The 21,738-nt window shown below is 43.6% G+C and overlaps 1 protein-coding gene across 1 annotated transcript; it reads left to right on the top strand.

The window, feature by feature from the left end:
* Nucleotides 1-8,623: 8,623 nt before the first annotated feature.
* LOC124690629 (probable peroxygenase 5) lies at nucleotides 8,624-10,173 on the top strand. The gene is made up of 6 exons (XM_047223988.1): nucleotides 8,624-8,711; nucleotides 8,821-8,937; nucleotides 9,102-9,187; nucleotides 9,583-9,677; nucleotides 9,782-9,907; nucleotides 10,023-10,173. The coding sequence occupies exons 1-6, from the start codon at nucleotides 8,624-8,626 to the stop codon at nucleotides 10,171-10,173; spliced, it is 663 nt and encodes a 220-aa protein (XP_047079944.1).
* The last annotated feature ends 11,565 nt before the right edge of the window (nucleotides 10,174-21,738 follow it).

Below are 21,738 nucleotides of genomic sequence, written 5' to 3' on the forward strand. Positions count from 1 at the left end.
ATTGTTTCATGTTTTCAAAATAAAAGCTCTAGCACAAATATAGCAATCGATGCTTTCCTCTTTGAAGGACCATTCTTTTTACTTTTATGTTGAGTCAGTTCACCTATCTCTCTCCACCTCAAGAAGCAAACACTTGTGTGAACTGTGCATTGATTCCTACATACTTGCATATTGTACTTGTTATATTACTCTATGTTGACAATTATCCATGAGAAATACATGTTATAAGTTGAAAGCAACCGCTGAAACTTAATCTTCCTTTGTGTTGCTTCAACACCTTTACTATGATTTATTGCTTTATGAGTTAACTCTTATGCAAGACTTATTAATGCTTGTCTTGAAGTACTATTCATGAAAAGTCTTTGCTTTATGATTCACTTGTTTACTCATGTCATTACCATTGTTTTGATCGCTGCATCCACTACATATGTTTACAAATAGTATGATCAAGGTTATGATGGCATGTCACTTCAGAAATTATCTTTGTTATCGTTTTACTCGCTCGGGACGAGCAGAACTAAGCTTGGGGATGCTTGATACGTCTCCGACGTATCGATAATTTCTTATGTTCTATGCCATATTATTGATGATACCTACATGTTTTATGCACACTTTATGTCATATTCGTGCATTTTCCGGAACTAACCTATTAACAAGATGCCGAAGTGCCGATTGCTCGTTTTCTCGCTGTTTTTGGTTTCGAAATCCTAGTAACGAAATATTCTCGGAATTGGACGAAATCAAGACCCGGGGGCCTATTTCGCCACGAACCTTCCGGAAGACCGAAGAGCATACGAAGTGGGGCCACGAGGTGGCCGGACCACAAGGCGGCGCGGCCAAGGGGGGCCCGCGCCGCCCTGTGGTGTGGGCCCCTCGTCGGCCCTCCGACTCGCCCTTCCGCCTACTTAAAGCCTCCGTCGCGAAACCCCCGATGCGAAAAACCACGATACGGAAAACCTTGCGAGACGCCGCCGCCGCCGATCCCATCTCGGGGATTCTGGAGATCTCCTCCGGCACCCTGCCGGAGAGGGGATTCATCTCCCGGAGGACTCTACACCGCCATGGTCGCCTCCGGAGTGATGAGTGAGTAGTTCAACCCTGGACTATGGGTCCATAGCAGTAGCTAGATGGTTGTCTTCTCCTCATTGTGCTTCATTGTTGGATCTTGTGAGCTGCCTAACATGATCAAGATCATCTATCTGTAATACTCTATGTTGTGTTTGTCGGGATCCGATGGATAGAGAATACCATGTTATGTTAATTATCAAGTTATTGCATATGTGTTGTTTATGATCTTGCATGCTCTCCGTTATTAGTAGAGGCTCTGGCCAAGTTGATGCTAGTAACTCCAAGAGGGAGTATTTATGCTCGATAGTGGGTTCATGCCTGCATTGACACCGGGACGAGTGACGAAAGTTCTAAGGTTGTGTTGTGCTCGTTGCCACTAGGGATAAAACATTGATGCTATGTCCGAGGATGTAGTTATTGATTACATTACGCACCATACTTAATGCAATTGTCCGTTGCTTTGCAACTTAATACTGGAAGGGGTTCGGACGATAACCTCGAAGGTGGACTTTTTAGGCATAGATGCGGTTGGATGGCGGTCTATGTACTTTGTCGTAATGCCCAATTAAATCTCACTCGTACTTATCATGACATGTATGTGCATTGTTATGCCCTCTCTATTTGTCAATTGCCCGACCGTAATTTGTTCACCCAACATGCTTTTATCTTATGGGAGAGACACCTCTAGTGAACTGTGGACCCCGGTCCATTCTTTTAATACTGAAATACAAATCTGCTGCAATACTTGTTTTTACTATTTTCTTGCAAACAATCATCTTCCACACAATTCGGTTAATCCTTTGTTACAGCAAGCCGGTGAGATTGACAACCTCACTCGTTTCGTTGGGGCAAAGTACTTTGGTTGTGTTGTGCAGGTTCCACGTTGGCGCCGGAATCCCTGGTGTTGCGCCGCACTACATCCCGCCGCCATCAACCTTCAACGTGCTTCTTGGCTCCTCCTGGTTCGATAAACCTTGGTTTCTTTCTGAGGGAAAACTTGCTGCTGTGCGCATCATACCTTCCTCTTGGGGTTGCCCAACGAACATGTGAAATACACGCCATCAGTGATCGTAAGCCGATCCTAGACAGGGCCTAAAAACCAACGCGAGGTTGATCCCCGGAACATCCTGTCTAGGGCTAGCAAACTACACCCTACACGCCGCTGGATCCTCCAACCCTTTGTAAGGCCTAACAATGCAGATATGAAACTAATCCTTGAAGAACAAGGAGCAATCATAACGGATCGGATCTACTAAACAATGATCAAGCGGGGTGCCGCCCTTACACCCGTGATAGGCGTAAGGGCGGCTAGATTCCGAAGGGTTGCCCGACGATAGCATATGATACGAAGAACAATGCTAACCCTAAAACATCTATGATAACTACGTTGCTCGCCATCAAAAAGGCTTCAGCACGAGCAACGCATGAACGACGAATAAACGTGTGCTGCCTAGATCGCAAGATGCGATCTAGGCAGCATGGTGCTTACCCGGAAGAAACCCTCGAGACGGGGGAGTTGGCGATGCGCCGAGATTGGTTTGTGGTGAACGTTGGTTGTTGTTTATTTCATAAACCCTAGATAAATATTTATAGTCCGGGGGACTTTCTAATTAAGTCGTGCACCTAACCGTGCACGGGTTAAACTCTAACTTCTAAACGACATGTATCCTACTATGGTACAGATACACGGGCAATTATCCCAAACTTGGTACACAAGGCCGATTCATGTATTTCTTCTATATATATTCTTCAATCGCGGCCCGCCTCTGATCCGGTCGGATTCTGGTGATAACAACCCATTAATGAAGAACTACATAGAGCTTGTTAAAATTTGGTTTGCATGATTGGTCTCTAGAGTCTACATATTTTCTGGTTAAGGTGTTTGAACAACAAGGAGACGATGTAAAGTCTTATAATGCTTGCAATATGTTCATATGTGAGTTCTGCTTTACCGTTTTATACTTGAGTTTGCTTCAAACAACCTTGCTAGCCTAGCCTTGTATTGAGAGGAATTCTTCTCGTGCATCCAAATTCTTGAGCCAAAAACTATGCCATTTGTGTCCACCATACCTGCCTACTACATGGTATTTCTCTGCCATTCCAAAGTAAATTACTTGAGTGCTACCTTTAAAAATTCTATCCTTTGTCTTTGCAATATATAGCTCATGGGAAAATAGCCTTAAAAACTATTGTGGTGAAGAATATGTAGCTATGTATCTTATTTCTTAATAAGTTGCTTGTTGAGCGGTAACCATGTTTCGGGGACGCCATCAACTATTACACCTTTGTTGAATATCATGTGAGTTGCTATGCATGTTCGTCTTGTCTGAAGTAAGGGCGATTTTCTTGATCAAATGGTTTGAGTATGCATATTGTTAGAGAAGAACATTGGGCCGCTAACTAAAGCCATGATTCATGGTGGAAGTTTCAGTTTGTACAATCAATCCTCAACCTCTTATGAGAATATTATCTGTTGTTGAATGCTTATGCATTAAAGAGGAGTCCATTATCTGTTGTCTATGTTGTCCCGGTATGGATGTCTAAGTTGAGAATAATCAAAAATGAGAAATCAAATGCGATCTTTCTCCTTAGACCTTTGTACAGACGGCATAGAGGTACCCCTTTGTGACACTTTGTTGAAACATATGTTATGCAATGATAATCCATGTTAATCCAAGCTAATTAGGACAAGGTGCGAGCACTAGTGGTATACGATGCATGAGGCTTGCAACTTATAGGATATCTTATACATAACACATATGATTTATTACTACCGTTGACAAAATTGTTTCTATGTTTTCAAAATGAAAAGCTCTAGCACAAAAATAGTAATACATGCTTCCCTCTGCGAAGGGCCTATCTTCTACTTTATTGTTGAGTCAGTTCACCTATTCTTTCTATCTCAGAAGCAAACACTTGTATGAACTGTGTGCATTGATTCTTACATGTTTACCTATTGCACTTGTTATATTACTTTGTATTGACAATTATCCATGAGATATACATGTTGAAGTTGAAAACAACCGCTGAAACGTATGTCTTCCTTTGCGTTGTTTCAAAGCTTTCTACTAAGAATTTATTGCTTTATGAGTTAACTCTTATGCAAGTCTTATTGATGCTTGTCTTGAAAGTATTATTCATGAAAAGTATTTGCTATATGATTCATTTGTTTACTCATTGTCTTTACCATTGCTTCGAATCGCTGCATTCATCTCATATGCTTTACAATAGTATTGATCAAGATTATGATAGCATCTCACTTCAGAAATTATCCTTGTTATCGTTTACCTACTCGAGGGCGAGTAGGAACTAAGCTTGGGGATGCTTGATACGTCTCAAACGTATCTATAATTTCTTATGTTCCATGCTACTTTTATGATGATACTCACATGTTTTATACACACTTTATGTCATTATTATGAATTTTCCGGCACTAACCTATTGACGAGATGCCGAAGAGCCAGTTGTTGTTTTCTGCTGTTTTTTGGTTTCAGAAATCCTACAAAGGAAATATTCTCAGAATTGGACGAAATCAACGCCCAGGGTCTTATTTTTCTACGAAGCTTCCAGAAGACCGAAAGGGTTACGAAGTGGGGCGACGAGGCGCCCAGACCACAGGGCCGCGCCACCCTATGGTGTGGGGCCCTCGTGCCTCCACCGACCCTGCCCTTCCGCCTACTTAAAGCCTTCATCGCGAAAACCCCAGTACCGAGAGCCACGATACGAAAAACCTTCCAGAGACGCCGCCGCCGCCAATCCCATCTCGGGGGATTCAGGAGATCGCCTCCGGCACCCTGCCGGAGAGGGGAATCATCTCCCGGAGGACTCTTCATCACCATGATCGCCTCCGGATTGATGTGTGAGTAGTTCACCCCTGGACTATGGGTCCATAGCAGTAGCTAGATGGTTGTCTTCTCCTCATTGTGCTATCATGTTAGATCTTGCGAGCTGCCTATCATGATAAAGATCATCTATTTGTAATGCTACATGTTGTGTTTGTTGGGATCCGATGAATATGGAATACTATGTTAAGTTGATTATCAATCTATCATATATGTTGTTTATGTTCTTGCATGCTCTCCGTTGCTAGTAGAGGCTCTGGCCAAGTTGATACTTGTGACTCCAAGAGGGTGTATTTATGCTCGATAGTGGGTTCATGCCTCCATTGAATCTGGGACGAGTGACGAAAAGTTCTAAGGTTGTGGATGTGCTTGTTGCCACTAGGGATAAAACATCAATGCTTTGTCTAAGGATATTTGTGTTGATTACATTACGCACCATACTTAATGCAATTGTCTGTTGTTTGCAACTTAATACTGGAAGGGGTTCGGATGATAACCTGAAGGTGGACTTTTTAGGCATAGATGCATGCTGGATAGCGGTCTATGTACTTTGTCGTAATGCCCTGATTAAATCGCATAGTACTCATCGTGATATATGTATGTGCATTGTTATGCCTTCTTTATTTTTCAATTGCCCAACTGTAATTTGTTCACCCAACATGCTATTTCTTATCGGAGAGACACCACTAGTGAACTGTGGACCCCGGTCCATTCTTTACATCTGAAATAATCTACTGCAATACTTTTTCTTTACTGTTCTTCGCAAACAAACATCATCTTCCACACTATACATCTAATCCTTTGTTTACAGCAAGCCGGTGAGATTGACAACCTCACTGTTACGTTGGGGCAAAGTACTTTGATTGTGTTGTGCAGGTTCCACGTTGGCGCCGGAATCCCTGGTGTTGCGCCGCACTACACTTCGCCACCAACAACCTTCACGTGTTCCTTGACTCCTACTGGTTCGATAACCTTGGTTTCTTACTGAGGGAAAACTTGTCGCTGTACACATCACACCTTCCTCTTGGGGTTCCCAACGGACGTGTGTCTTACACGCCATCACCGCCTAAGGAGTTGGATGCCCGGTCCTAAGATGTCATCCATGTTGGATAAAAGTATCCCTCTCGCCGTGTCCTTCAACCATGTAGACACCGCCATAAATAGGTCATGATTTTACACGTGTTGTAGACGTGACCAATGAACGAAGCGTATCCGCACATCAATAAATAATCTGCATAAGAGAAAAAAGTCTCATTAAAACCTTGTCATTTCTACATAGTCATAGCGACGAAATAACGATGAGCGCTGTCATCCTAATATGTGTTTTAAATAACTGAATTTATTAGAACCAATCTTCCACCCATGAATAGTAGTTTTCCTTTCCAACTATCCTTTCCAACTACATAATCCATAATCCTTTTTGCAGCCTTTCTTCGACGTGTTTCCATTCAGTGTTCGTAAGACCCCGGTAATGAATCAGAATGACTAGATAGTCGATAGAAAACTATCATTGTCCATAACCAAAAAGCTAATCATATAGCGCATCCATGTCCTGGGCCTCAAGGAACCAGAGTAATTCAGTTTATGCAAATTGATTGTAAGTCTTGAGAGTTGCTCGAAAACTTATAATATTAATTCCATATTTCTCGCCTTTTGTAGGCTAGGTTCCATAAAAAGAATTATATTGTTGGCACATTGAGGTATAGATAGTCCCCATCCATGAGGTGTGGGACTACTCCTTCAATTTTTCCATCATTTTTTATGCTCTATTATGACTAACATGTCTACTACTATATTAAATAGTATTGGGAAAATGGACCGCCTTGCCATAAACCTTTTTTGTTTGGAAGTATCTCCCAACATCATCATTAACTTGACCAAACTTCTTCGAAAAACAAAGTTGTGGATTAGAGCAACACTCATCAGAAAAGCATTTCATTTGAGTGTTTGTTGCAGGAAAGACCACCCAAATTTATCATAAGCCTTTTAGAATTAGATCTTAAGAATTACTCCGTGCAGTTTTTTCTGATGAAGCTCATGGACTATTTCATGGAGAGTTACTACCCCAACAAGGATATGTGTTCCTTCCATAAAATAAGTTTGAATAGGTCGCACAACATGTTCAGCCACCAAATTCAGCCTAATAGTTGCGGTTTTGTGAAAATCTTGAAGCTAACGTTCAAAAGATAGATATGCCTATATTATTGGATCCTTTTTTGCTTCATTAACTTTTAGCAACAAGATTATCTCCCCATAGTTCAGGAGAAATAGATCAAGTTTTCTAGCGTGAAGAACACTGAACAACTCCAACATGTATGTTTTATAATGTCCCAGAAGTTCTCATAGAACCCTATTGGGAATCCATTCGGACATGGGGCTTTGTTATGCTCCATTTTAAAAATCGCCTTCATTACTTCATCCTCAGTATAGGATGTCGTAAGATGGGTGTTTTCCTCAACGAAAACTTTTGGAATATCCTTTGTTTGGGATTTATCCATAGAGAAGTTTCCTTCTTCAGGCTCCCCAAAAATATTTTTATAATAATTTATCATATATGATTTGAGTTGTTCATGATATTCGATCGTGCCCTTATCATGAACCAGAGAATGAATACATTTTTTTCTTGTGTCTACTGTTGGTGACACTATGAAGTATCGTGTATTTGAGTCTCTTTTCAAAATGAACTGACCTTTTGATCTTTGGTACCATTTGAGTTCCTCTTCACGCAAAATATTAGCAATTGGCACTTGAATTTTAAATTTAATCTCCTACATGGGACAAGGTTCTGACTTCCGCGATGACCTCTACTCAATGATGGTAGATAAGCAATCATTTTCTTTTTTAAGCTGCCCTGACATGTGTCTTGCTCATCCTCCGAGGTGTTTACGCATTGCGCGTACTTTATTATTCCACATTTGAATAGAATTCTAGGCAACAACAGGTCTCTCTCATACTTTTCTATTCATATTAGAAAACCCTTCACATGTAACCAACCAAGTTTAAACTTGAGTTGGTTTTTTACATTGAGGTTTGGCCGTTTGGGTGTTCCAGTAGATAGTAGTACCGGAGGATGCATGATCCGAAAATAGCTCAAATACGTTTTAGAGCTCGTATATAGAGACAACTGGAAATTTACTTTTCCGTTCTATATGTTCATAAGCATATGGTCCAATTTTTCGTACTGTTTGCTGCAACTTATACGAAACGTATGAATCGCGATGCGACTCTGTTATTGGGTGTGAGAGTCCGGTCCTATCCACAACTCGTTACCTGTCCTTACCCGTCGTGGATATCTCCTGATTTACTACTACGCGCGTGAATTAATTGCATGGTACCAGCCTGTGCCTGAGCTGCCACATTTCTCACCTGCCTTTTCAGGTTGGTGCTGGCTTTCAAAACCTTCCCGTTCTGATAGAGCGGTCCGCGTTTTCCTGCTATACTGTCTTGGTGCAATCGCCTGAGATCTCCCTTGGCGCCTCTGATGGCGACCCCAAAATAAATGGCAGTCTATGATGGCGTGACCGCCACACGCATGACGTATTTCATACCCAGAGCGGGCCGTCAACCCATCCTATAAATAGGTCACACCGCCGCACATCTAGGCACAGACGCCGGAAGAAGACGCACACACACGCAGAGCCTGGAAATTAAGAGAATCAAGCAGAGCAGGACAGATCGCGCGAGACAGGATCAAGGAGGCATTGCCCGACACCATGGCGGCAGCCGGACAACGTCGGCCGTCCCTGCGCGCGGCGGCGCCCGTGCCTCTGCTGCTTCTGATGATCGTCGTCGTTTCCTTCGGTAAGGCCATGGCTTCCTGAACACGATCTTCGTTATCTGTTATTATATATTGCCTTTTCCTGCGACCTGGCTGCTTATTCGTTTTCCTTTTCTCGTCGATCCCGAGAAGGGAGTCAGGCGGCGGCGGCGGGCGGCGCTCCGACCTGGACGACGGAGCTGCAGCAGCACGTCGCCTACTTCGACACCGACAACGACGGCATCGTCACCTACTCCGAGACAGAAGCAGGTGTGACCAAAATGGCCATCGATTTGCCCATCTTCTCCAAATCTAGCTTTCCCTTCCTTTCTCCGCGCGCTCACCAAACGGAGAAACTCTGGCTGTTTTTTTGCATCTATAGTTGGGCATTGCTGACTTCTAATTTTGGGCTTTGAATACATGGACGGTTGCAGGGCTTCGTAGGATCGGCCTTGGAGCCATCTCGGCCGCCGCGGCCGCCACTTTGATCAACGGCGTCATCGGACCCAAGACCAGACCTGTACGATCATGCTCACTCACTCTTGGCCGTCTCTGTTTCTTGCTAATGTTGACTAGCAAATTAAATAAGACGTCTCTGTTGGGGTCGTCTTAGAACGGTGTTTAAGGTGTCCGGTTCTGGTTAGCGTGTTACTTGCAGGGAAACCTCGGTTCATTGGTCAGTAGACAACACACACAACATGCCGTTTCTGTGTTCCCACCGGCGCTTAATCCGTGTCATATCAGGGTGTTGTTAGTCTTACTTGTCAAGTTGGCATGCTTGCTATGGAGTTTCTTACACAGTAGCTCGTGTCCAGCACACCAACTTAACCTAGAATTCAGATTAGAGACTGATGGTTTCTGTGCTAGCCAAACCGTGGTCGATCTGATATTTTGATCCGTGTCTGCCGCGTGCAGGACAACGCAACAACGTCGCACTTGGACATCTACATAGAGAACATCCAGAAGGGGATCCACGGGAGTGACACGGGCTCCTACGATGCTCAAGGAAGGTATGCATACAGACGTCCTGACCTCCTCATTTTGTACATTTTGTCGAAACATAAATGACCATCGTTGCACCCTGAATATATGCTATACATGATCGGCTTGGCAGGTTCGTCCAGGCCAAGTTCGACGAGATTTTCATCAAGTACGCCAAGACCGAGCCCAACGCTCTGAACCAGACGGAGCTGGAGGAGATGCGCCACGGGAACAGGGGGAGCAACGACTTCTCCGGATGGTAATTACCTATCTAGACCGTAAATCTTCAGTAGAGAGACACAATGTACTCTACTATCATTCAGGTTGAATTGTCACGCCGTGTTAACTTGGCCGGCTGTTGCTTGAAAATGCAGGGCGGCGTCCAAGGCGGAGTGGGACATGCTGTACAGCCTCGCCAAGGACAAGGACGGCTTCCTCCAGAAGGGCACCGCGCGAGCCGTCTACGACGGGAGCCTCTTCGTTACGCTCGCACAGAAGAACGGCGGTTCGTCTGGAGGAAATTAACCAGCCATATGGTTAATTTGGTTAATTTGTATGCATTGTATCGTGCCGTCTCGTTGATTATGTATCTCCTGTGTATGCACAATTAAAACTGAATCTGGTAACGCAATATATAGAATTTATGCTCCGTTGGGCATGGCCGCTGCTGCTTGTGTATCTCCACGAGTAGGACGACTGGTCCACTGCGACGCCCTACTTAATTTCCCAGAGGTCTCCGTTTGGCATGGCCGTTGCGTCTTGTTTCCTACGGATTTTTTCCAATAACGACAGGTCTTTTTTTAGCGTAACAAGGACGACAGGTAGAGAGTGACCTGTTTGGTTGCCCTGAGATATCTTCCGTTGAATCAAATGGATTAGTTTACTTAGAGGGCACAAGTGACTCGTACTGACATCGACGCACTTTTAAGCGAGCTTGCACGTTAAGGAACTAAGTACTAATAGAGAATGTCCGCCAAACTGCAACGATCGGCACTTCGGCACATTGACCAGCCATGAAATCAAAATTAGGCGCGATAAATCGAACTTTATGTTGGCAGTTCGGCGCATCAAACAGCCGCATGTTAAGTTCGGCCCATCAAAGGTTAACGAACGGCTTTCAGTTTGTGATCGTCAGTGCCGGAGCACTCCATATATAGGGCAGGGTCGGGTGATTGCCCATCCTAACTCGCTGCCGCTTGTACCACTGTTCAGGAAAAGTATGCTCCGACGAGTGCATGTTAGACTTCTAAGTAGTTGGATTGGATGAACTTAGGATTAGGCCAACTAGCTACCTAATTGAATGGACTGGTTTTGATCAAAGAGAAAATAGATAGATTGATTGATTTATATCAGAGGCATAGGTTTTAGCTCCGCTCAGATCATTAAACGCATTTGACGATCCGAAGGAGGAGCACATGTATAGGCCTGTTTTTCTGGACAAGGCATTTCTGAACCCAGGTGTAGATGCTCTTGATTTAATAAAAAAATCGAAATAAATAGCAAAAAAAATTTAAAAAATCTGAATTTTTTGGAAAATGAACATGAACACTTGTTCTAACTTTACACCAAAAATCTCCAGAAAAAGACTTACGTAGTGATCTGTGCAAAAAAGACAAATTGAAGTGATGTAAGAAACAAATCTAGACGTCCTAAACAGCACCGTATTTTAGCTTTTTTGCACAAACCACTATAGATGTCTTTTCTCGGAAATTTTTGGTGTGCAGTTTGAACACTTGTTCATGTTCATTGTCCAAAAATATTAGATTTTTTAAAATTATTTTACTATTTGCTTTGATTTTTTTATTAAACCAGGAGCATCTACACCCCAGTTCAGATTTGGTTTTTCGTGTTTTTCTCAAACTCATACAATAGAAGAGTCTCCATTATAAAGAGCTACAACTCAGATGCAGCATTTGTGAGCATGGGCTACAGATAGCCCGCTTTTTTCTGAAAGACTGAAAACCATATTTTGAGGCTTCAATAGATAAACTGAAAAAAAATGGATTTAGTTAGGGATATACGGTATATTACAAGTACGTAAATTTGAATACGAGATATAGTATACTCTGGTCTACACTAATGACAAAAATATAGATTTGATAATATGACAGTACACATTTTCAATATCCCTAAAATTGCCAGAACTTTTAATTTTTCTTATCCTAAGAACAATGTATTTGGATTAAAAACTTACACGTTTGTAGGATACATACTTACCTACAAACAGAATTTCCAGAATATTACAAAACTGTGAAACACCATTTTCTATTTATTGTTTTAGAACGAGCTGTATGTAGACTGGGATCCAAATTGAGTTAATTCACACCAAAAATAAAAATGTGGGAGTAAACTTTTGTCTCACCCTTTGCTATGAATGAATGAGCCACATGAATTTTGGGATTTATATTAGGATTATAGAATTGAATATACACGGGTTGGCCTAATATACAAAAAAAAGGTCAAACACACAACCATTTCACGCTGATTAAATTTAGTTGCTTGACTATTATGCCATATTAAATTAAATTGTACATACTTTGTTAGATAAATTAAACATGTCTTGCATTACACCATTAGGTGGGGAGGGGGTGGGGCAGTTGCCCCCTCTCGTATGTGTGTTTTGCCTTAATTAGCTAGCTGTATCAAATATTTGAACCGTCCTCTGCCACTACTGTCGCAAGAGTTGCCCCCTCTTGTATGTGTGTTTTGCCTTAGCTAGCTATATCAAAAAATTGAACCGTCCTCTGTCACTACTGTCGCAAGCTTCTTCCCCAGCTTACCGTAGTCCATGTGCATCCCTGATGCTCCCTCTGTCGGCCAGCCAGACCCAACATGTTCGCGTTGCCTGCCCGCCATGTCCGGCCTACCCACCATCCCACCATGCATAGTGTAGGAATAACCTTCCTTGCGATTGTGCACCGTTGCCACGCAGCCGCAGCCCACCACGCCGCTTGCCGCCGCAGATGACATCTATGTCTCGTATGTGCCAAACTTTCCCTCGGAGTAGTGGTGGTCTGGTGGAGGAGTCCATAGGGTGGGGGCGCCCAGCATCTCCAGCCATCTCCCCAATGAGGTCCTCAGGACACTTTTTTTTCATCCGAATGAACGAAAATAGCCCAGTCGCGCCCCCGGCTCCTCGTTTTCGCCCGAATTAAGCCTTTCATCCGTCCGGAGAGTCCAGGCCATCTCCGGCCCCCGGGGTGCGCTTGGGGACTCCGGACGAGAAAAAAGCGGTGACGGTCCTGCTCTGTCGGCGAGAGAACATACGAACCCCACCACTTTGTCGACGCAAATCCCTCCTCCCCTCCCATTGCTCTCTCGCCGCCGGCACCACCCCTCCCCAATCCGCCGGCGGGTTGCCTCAACTCCGCCGTTCCTCCACCCAACAGCCTATATTCCGCCGACCGTCGTGCCCTCTGCCTATTTACCGCCGTCGGGCAGCTCCCTCGCGTTGCTCCTCGTCGAATCGCCCGGCAGATGTTCGTCCAATTTCCTGGCCGGACATGGACTCCGACGAGGAGGAGGAGCAGATGTTCGCCGAGCTTCTTGAAGAAGAAATGGCAGCCGCCGCCCAAGACGAGGAGCACCTGCTGATCCTCGCTTGCCTGTCCGGCTTGTACGCCGAGTCTGTCATTCGTCGCCGTGGTGGGTCAGCACAAGGTCGCCGGAAGTGCAAGCCGAGGCAGCGAATGGAGGGCTACTGCATGCTCTAAGCCAACTACTTTGCCGACATTCCATTGCACGGTGAGGCTCTTTTTAGGCGTCGTTTCAGGATGAGCCGGAAGCTCTTCCTGAAAATTGTGTATGTTCTTCGAGAGTACGACTCCTATTTCAGATGCAAGTTGGATTGCACCGGCATGGCAGGGTTTTCCGCCTTGCCTGAAAGTGCACGGTGGCTATGCGGATGCTGGCATATGGAGCTCCAGGTGATTCTACCGATGACTATCTTCGGATGGCGGAGTCCACCGCTCTTGATTGTTTCTACCGGTTCTGCAGGGCGGTGATAGCAGTGTTCGGGGACTTCTACTTGAGATCACCGACTGTCGAAGACACTGCTAAGATCCTCGCTGTCAATGAAGCTCGAGGGTTTCCAGGGATGCTTGGAAGCATTGACTGCATGCATTGGAAATGGAAGAACTGTCTGTTTGCTTGGCAGGGAATGTACAAGGGTCACAAAAAAGGCTGCAATGTGATACTTGAGGCAGTGGCTACCCATGATCTCTGGATTTGGCGCTCCTTCTTTGGTATGCCGGGATCCAACAACGACATCAACGTCTTGCAGTGCTCGCCGGTCTTCTCCAAGCTTGTTGAGGGTCATGCTCCCCCGGTTAACTTTGTGATCAATGGCTGACAGTACAATGAGGGATACTATCTTGCAGACAGTATCTATCCAAAGTGGGCAACATATGTGAAGATTATCTCAAGCCCCACCCTCCCGAAGGAGCAGCAGTTTGCCAAGGAACAAGAAGCTTGCCGAAAGGACGTCGAGCATGCATTTGGTGTCCTCTAGCAGAGATTTGATGTAGTCTGGTTCCCCGCTTTGACTTGGTCCAAAGATCAGATGTGGGAGGTGATGAACTGTTGTGCGTGCTTACACAACATGATTATCGAGGATGGGCAGAAGCATCCGGTCCCTCCGAGCGAACAAGTTGCACCATATGATAGAGAGGGTCCTCTTGCATAGCCTAACCACCAGGTGCCGGCATCGTGGGCTGCGTTCATCGCTATGCGTCAGGAGATTCGAGACTCCACAATGCGTCAACAGCTGCAGGATGATCTGGTGGAGCACATATGGACGATTCGAGGCAACACCAACTAGTTTTCATTTGATTTGTTTGAAAACTTGTCTTATTTTATTGAACTGCAACGTTTATTTGTAAAAATAAGCCGAATGTTGGCAAAATTGGTCAAATTCGCCGAATTATGCATAAAATAAGCCAAAGGTTGTCAAAACTGGTCAAACACGCCGAACCCCGGGTGTCTACCGGGGAGACGGCTGGAACTTCGGCGCTCCCCAGGCCAAACTTTCGTCCAATCCGACGCTAAATAGCGCCGGATTTCGGCCCGGGGAGCCCCAACGGCTGGAGATGCTTGAAGTCTACGGGAGCTTCTATTCTTGTAGACAGTTGATGGCGTGTATTTCACACGTTCGTTGGGCAACCCCAAGAGGAAGGTATGATGCGCACAGCAGCAAGTTTTCCCTCAGAAAGAAACCAAGGTTTATCGAACTAGGAGGAGCCAAGAAGCACGTTGAAGGTTGATGGCGGCGGGATGTAGTGCGGCGCAACACCGGTGATTCCGGCGCCAACGTGGAACCCGCACAACACAACCAAAGTACTTTGCCCCAACGAAACAGGTGAGGTTGTCAATCTCACCGGCTTGCTGTAACAAAGGATTAACCGTATTGTGTGGAAGATGATTGTTTGCAGAGAAAATAGTAAAAACAAGTATTGCCGCAGATTTGTATTTCAGTATTAAAGAATGGACCGGGGTCCACAGTTCACTAGAGGTGTCTCTCCCATAAGATAAAAGCATGTTGGGTGAGCAAATTACAGTCGGGCAATTGACAAATAGAGAGGGCATAACAATGCACATACATGACATGATAAGTATAGTGAGATTTAATTGGGCATTACGACAAAGTACATAGACCGCCATCCAACTGCATCTATGCCTAAAAAGTCCACCTTCAGAGTTATCGTTCGAACCCCTCCAGTATTAAGTTGCAAAGCAACGGAAAATTGCATTAAGTATGGTGCGTAATGTAATCAACAACTACATCCTCGGACATAGCGCCAATGTTTTATCCCTAGTGGCAACAAGCACAACACAACCTTAGAACTTTCTCATCACTTGTCCCGGTGTCAATGCGGGCATGAACCCACTATCGAGCATAAGTACTCCCTCTTGGAGTTAAAAGTAAAAACTTGGCCGAGCCTCTACTAGAAACGGAGAGCATGCAAGATCATAAACAACACATGTATAATAACTTGATAATTAACATGACATGGTATTCTCTATCCATCGGATCCCGACAAACACAACATATAGAATTACGGATAGATGATCTTGATCATGTTAGGCAGCTCACAAGATCCAACAATGAAGCACAATGAGGAGAAGACAACCATCTAGCTACTGCTATGGACCCATAGTCCAGGGGTGAACTACTCACTCATCACTCCGGAGGCGACCATGGCGGCGTAGAGTCCTCCGGGAGATGATTCCCCTCTCCGGCAGGGTGCCGGAGGCGATCTCCTGGATCCCCCGAGATGGGATCGGCGGCGGCGGCGTCTCAGTAAGGTTTTCCGTATCGTGGCTCTCGGTACTGGGGGTTTCGTCACGGAGACTTTTTATAGGCGGAAGGGCAGGTCAAGAGGCGGCACGGGGGCCCCACACCACAGGGCCGCGCGGCCAAGGGGGGCCGCGCCGCCCTATGGTGTGGCCCCTCCGTGGCCCCTCTTCGTCTCTCCTTCGGACTTCTGGAAGCTTCGTGAGAAAATAGGCCCCTGGGCTTTGATTTCGTCCAATTCCGAGAATATTTCCTTACTAGGATTTCTGAAACCAAAAACAGCAGAAAACAAGCAATCGGCACTTCGGCATCTTGTTAATAGGTTAGTTCCAGAAAATGCACGAATATGACATAAAGTGTGCATAAAACATGTAGATAACATCAATAATGTGGCATAGATCATAAGAAATTATCGATACGTCGGAGACGTATCAGCATCCCCAAGCTTAGTTCTGCTCGTCCCGAGCAGGTAAAACGATAACAAAGATAATTTCTGAAGTGATATGCCATCATAACCTTGATCATACTATTTGTAAACATATGTAGTGGATGCAGCGATCAAAACATTGGTAATGACATGAGTAAACAGGTGAATCATATAGCAAAGACTTTTCATGAATAGTACTTCAAGACAAGCATCAATAAGTCTTGCATAAGAGTTAACTCATAAAGCAATAAATCAAAGTAAAGGTATTGAAGAAACACAAAGGAAGATTAAGTTTCAGCGGTTGCTTTCAACTTGTAACATGTATATCTCATGGATAATTGTCAACATAGAGTAATATAACAAGTACAATATGCAAGTATGTAAGAATCAATGCACAGTTCACACAAGTGTTTGCTTCTTGAGGTGGAGAGAGATAGGTGAACTGACTCAACATAAAAGTAAAGAGAATGGTCCTTCAAAGAGGAAAGCATCGATTGCTATATTTGTGCTAGAGCTTTTATTTTGAAAACATGAAACAATTTTGTCAACGGTAGTAATAAAGCATATGAGTTATGTACATTATATCTTACAAGTTGCAAGTCTCATGCATAGTATACTAATAGTGCCCGCACCTTGTCCTAATTAGCTTGGACTACCGGATCTTTGCAATGCACATGTTTTGACCAAGTGTCACAATGGGGTACCTCCATGCCGCCTGTACAAAGGTCTAAGGAGAAAGCTCGCATTTTGGATTTCTCGCTTTTGATTATTCTCAACTTAGACATCCATACCGGGACAACATGGACAACAGATAATGGACTCCTCTTTAATGCATAAGCATGTGGCAACAATTATTATTCTCATATGAGATTGAGGATATATGTCCAAACTGAAACTTCCACCATGAATCATGGCTTTAGTTAGCAGCCCAAAGTTCTTCTCTAACAACATGCATGCTCCAACAATAAAGGTGGTAGATCTCTCTTACTTCAGACAAGACGGACATGCATAGCAACTCACATGATATCCAACAAAGAATAGTTGATGGCGTCCCCAGAAACATGGTTATCGCACAACAAGCAACTTAATAAGAGATAAAGTGCATAAGTACATATTTAATACTACAATAGTTTTTAAGCTATTTGTCCCATGAGCTATATATTGCAAAGGTGAATGATGGATTTTTAAAGGTAGCACTCAAGCAATTTACTTTGGAATGGCGGATAAATACCATGTAGTAGGTAGGTATGGTGGACACAAATGGCATAGTGGTTGGCTCAAGGATTTTGGATGCATGAGAAGTATTCCCTCTCGATACAAGGTTTAGGCTAGCAAGGTTATTTGAAACAAACACAAGGATGAACGGTACATCAAAACTCACATAAAAGACATATGGTAAACATTATAAGACTCCATACCGTCTTCCTTGTTGTTCAAAACTCAATACTAGATGTTATCTAGACTCTAGAGAAACCAAATATGCAAACCAAATTAACAAGCTCTAAGTGTTTCTTCATTAATGGGTGCAAAGTATATGATGCAAGAGCTTAAACATGAGCACAACAATTGCCAAGTATCAAATTATCCAAGACATTTTAGAGTTACTACATGTATCATTTTCTAATTCCAACCATATAACAATTTAACGAAGAAGAAACTTCGCCACGAATACTATGAGTAAAACCTAAGGACATATTTGTCCATATGCAACAGCGGAGCGTGTCTCTCTCCCATAAAGTGAATGCAAGGATCCATTTTATTCAAACAAAACAAAAACAAAAACAAACCGACGCTCCAAGTAAAGTACATAAGATGTGGCCGAATAAAAATATAGTTTCAGGGGAGGAACCTGATAATTTGTCGATGAAGAAGGGGATGCCTTGGGCATCCCCAAGCTTAGACGCTTGAGTCTTCTTAATATATGCAGGGGTGAACCACCGGGGCATCCCCAAGCTTAGAGCTTTCACTCTCCTTGATCATATTGCATCATACTCCTCTCTTGATCCTTGAAAACTTCCTCCACACCAAACTCGAAACAACTCATTAGAGGGTTAGTGCATAATAAAAATTCACATGTTCAGAGGTGACACAATCATGCTTAACACTTCTGGACATTGCATAAAGCTACTGGACATTAATGGATCAAAGAAATTCATCCAACATAGCAAAAGAGGCAATGCGAAATAAAAGACAGAATCTGTCAAAACAGAACAGTCCGTAAAGATGGATTTTATTATGCCACCAGACTTGCTCAAACGAAAATGCTCAAATTGAATGAAAGTTGCGTACATATCTGAGGATCATGCTCGTAAATTGGCGTAATTTTCTGAGCTACCTACAGGGAGATAGACCCAGATTCGTGACAGCAAAGAAATCTGGAAGTGTGCAGTAATCCAAATCTAGTACTTACTTTTCTATCAAAGACTTTACTTGGCACAACAAAACATAAAACTAAGATAAGGAGAGGTTGCTACAGTAGTAAACAACTTCCAAGACACAAATATAAAACAAAAATACTGGAGTAAAAACATGGGTTGTCTCCCATAAGCGCTTTTCTTTAACGCCTTTCAGCTAGGCGCAAAAAGTGTATCTCAAGTAACATCGAAGGGTGGTGCACCTACAGCGGGGTTTGGAGTTTTCTCAACCATGCATAGTATATTGGATATATAAGTTTTAGCATCTCCCTTTTCATTAGTCTTAGGCGTGCTACTCTCATCAAACAAATTTTCAGGAACAAGCCAAGCATAATTATTTTCTAGTGCATCATTCATAGCTAGGAGCTTACATGGTATTGGTGCTTTGATCTCCCCTCCATCATCAATATTATTAGTGTATCTTATTCTATCCATATCCATCTTTTCGAGGAGACTAACAAAATTAGTAGGAGAACCAAGCATATTAAATTTAGCAAACACCTTTCTAGCTTCTCTTGCTAGACCACCAAATTCTCTAAGAAGGGTTTCTAATACAAAATCTTTCTTTTCCCCTTCTTCCATATCGCCAAGTGTGAAAAACATGTGTTGAATTATAGGATTAAGATTAACAAATTTAGTTTCCAACAGGCGAACTAAATGCGCAGCAGCAATTTCATAAGTAGGCGCAAGGTCTACCAAGTGTCTATCTTCAAAAATTTCAATAGTACTAACATGATTGAAAAATTCTTCTATATTATTTCTCCCAACTATAGACCCACGTCCTACCGGTATGTTTTTTGTGGTAAAATTAAAGGGAAACATGATGAATCACGTAAAGTAAATGCAAGTAAACTAATTTTTTTTGTGTTTTTGATATAGCAAACAAGACAGTAAATAAAGTAAAGTTAGCAACTAATTTTTTTGTGTTTTGATATAAGTGCAGCAAACAAAGTAGTAAATAAAATAAAGCAAGACAAAAACAAAGTAAAGAGATTGAGAAGTGGAGACTCCCCTTGCAGCGTGTCTTGATCTCCCCGGCAACGGCGCCAGAAAAAGAGCTTGATGGCGTGTATTTCACACGTTCGTTGGGCAACCCCAAGAGGAAGGTATGATGCGCACAGCAGGAAGTTTTCCCTCAGAAAGAAACCAAGGTTTATCGAACCAGGAGGAGCCAAGAAGCACGTTGAAGGTTGATGGCGGCGGGATGTAGTGCGGCGCAACACCAGAGATTCCGGCGCCAACGTGGAACCTGCACAACACAACCAAAGTACTTTGCCCCAACGAAACAGTGAGGTTGTCAATCTCACCGGCTTGCTGTAACAAAGGATTAACCGTATTGTGTGGAAGATGATTGTTTGCAGAGAAAATAGTAAAAACAAGTATTGCAGCAGATTTGTATTTCAGTATTAAAGAATGGACCGGGGTCCACAGTTCACTAGAGGTGTCTCTCCCATAAGATAAAAGCATGTTGGGTGAACAAATTACAGTCGGGCAATTGACAAATAGAGAGGGCATAACAATGCACATACATGACATGATAAGTATAGTGAGATTTAATTGGGCATTACGACAAAGTACATAGACCGCCATCCAACCGCATCTATGCCTAAAAAGTCCACCTTCAGGTTATCGTCCGAACCCCTCCAGTATTAAGTTGCAAAGCAACAGAAAATTGCATTAAGTATGGTGCGTAATGTAATCAACAACTACATCCTCGGACATAGCGCCAATGTTTTATCCCTAGTGGCAACAACACAACACAACCTTAGAACTTTCGTCCATCGTCCCGGTGTCAATGCGGGCATGAACCCACTATCGAGCATAAGTACTCCCTCTTGGAGTTAAAAGTAAAAACTTGGCCAGAGCCTCTACTAGAAACGGAGAGCATGCAAGATCATAAACAACACATGTATAATAACTTGATAATTAACATGACATGGTATTCTCTATCCATCGGATCCCGACAAACACAACATATAGAATTACAGATAGATGATCTTGATCATGTTAGGCAGCTCACAAGATCCTACAATGAAGCACAATGAGGAGAAGACAACCATCTAGCTACTGCTATGGTGTGACGCCCCGGAACCGGTACCATGAGGATTCCAGCGATCCCGCCGAAATCCGCATGATATCGATTCAGAGACGCCCTCCGACACGACGTGCGCGAAGAATCACACACGTGATGCCAGAGGAATTAACACGAGCGGTAACATTACAACAGGATTACAATAGAGCCCACAAGATACATATATTACAACAACGACTCCAACGAGTCAAGATACAAATATACAATACAAAGATCCAAATCATACAGAAGAGCGAATACGTCCGAGTACGGACAAGATACAAATTGGACTAAGAGTCCTGAAGATAACCAGTGGCGTCCATAACCCTGCCCAGGCCAAGCCGGAAGGGTAACCTTGCTAACGTCGTCATCTCGTACCTGTCAAAGTCGGGCCATCGGTTGCCGACAGAAGGGGGAGGAGACAAAAAGAAAAGAAGGCGAGGGTAAGTACCATTGGCACGTACTTGCGAGACAAGACCAGCTATGCTCGCTGGTGGGCGGTATAAACTTCACCCGGCTATATGTGGAGTTTAGCGGCAGCAAAGCTACTATCCAATAGAGACACGCTACAACATCCGTCTACTCAGAGAAGATAAGAGAGCGCACAAGGTAACGGATAAATACTACACAAACATAACCCAGCCAATGCGATCCCCTTCGCCAAGAGGTATTGCAAAGGCACACACACTTTTGAAAGAGTTTTATTAGCAAATTATTAACAACAGGAAAATAAGGTGTAAGTTGTTCTATGATCAAGCTATACAATTCCAAGTCGTCCATAACCGCGGACACGGCTTATCGATAAGATGTACACCCTGCAGGGGTTGCCCAAATGTAACCATACGCATGCTCGAACCCACTTACTACAGGTGGAGTCTCACAACAA

The sequence above is a fragment of the Lolium rigidum genome, chromosome 2 (genome assembly GCF_022539505.1).
Source record: "Lolium rigidum isolate FL_2022 chromosome 2, APGP_CSIRO_Lrig_0.1, whole genome shotgun sequence".
In the NCBI taxonomy this organism is placed as follows: Eukaryota; Viridiplantae; Streptophyta; class Magnoliopsida; order Poales; family Poaceae; genus Lolium; species Lolium rigidum.

Excerpts from the sequence above, each read along its gene's own strand:
- LOC124690629 (XM_047223988.1), top strand. The coding sequence starts at position 8,624 with ATGGCGGCAGCCGGACAACGTCGGCCGTCCCTGCGCGCGGCGGCGCCC. Across the intron at positions 8,712-8,820 it reads GATCGTCGTCGTTTCCTTCG|GGAGTCAGGCGGCGGCGGCG; the intron begins GTAAGGCCATGG and ends GATCCCGAGAAG. Across the intron at positions 8,938-9,101 it reads CTACTCCGAGACAGAAGCAG|GGCTTCGTAGGATCGGCCTT; the intron begins GTGTGACCAAAA and ends GGACGGTTGCAG.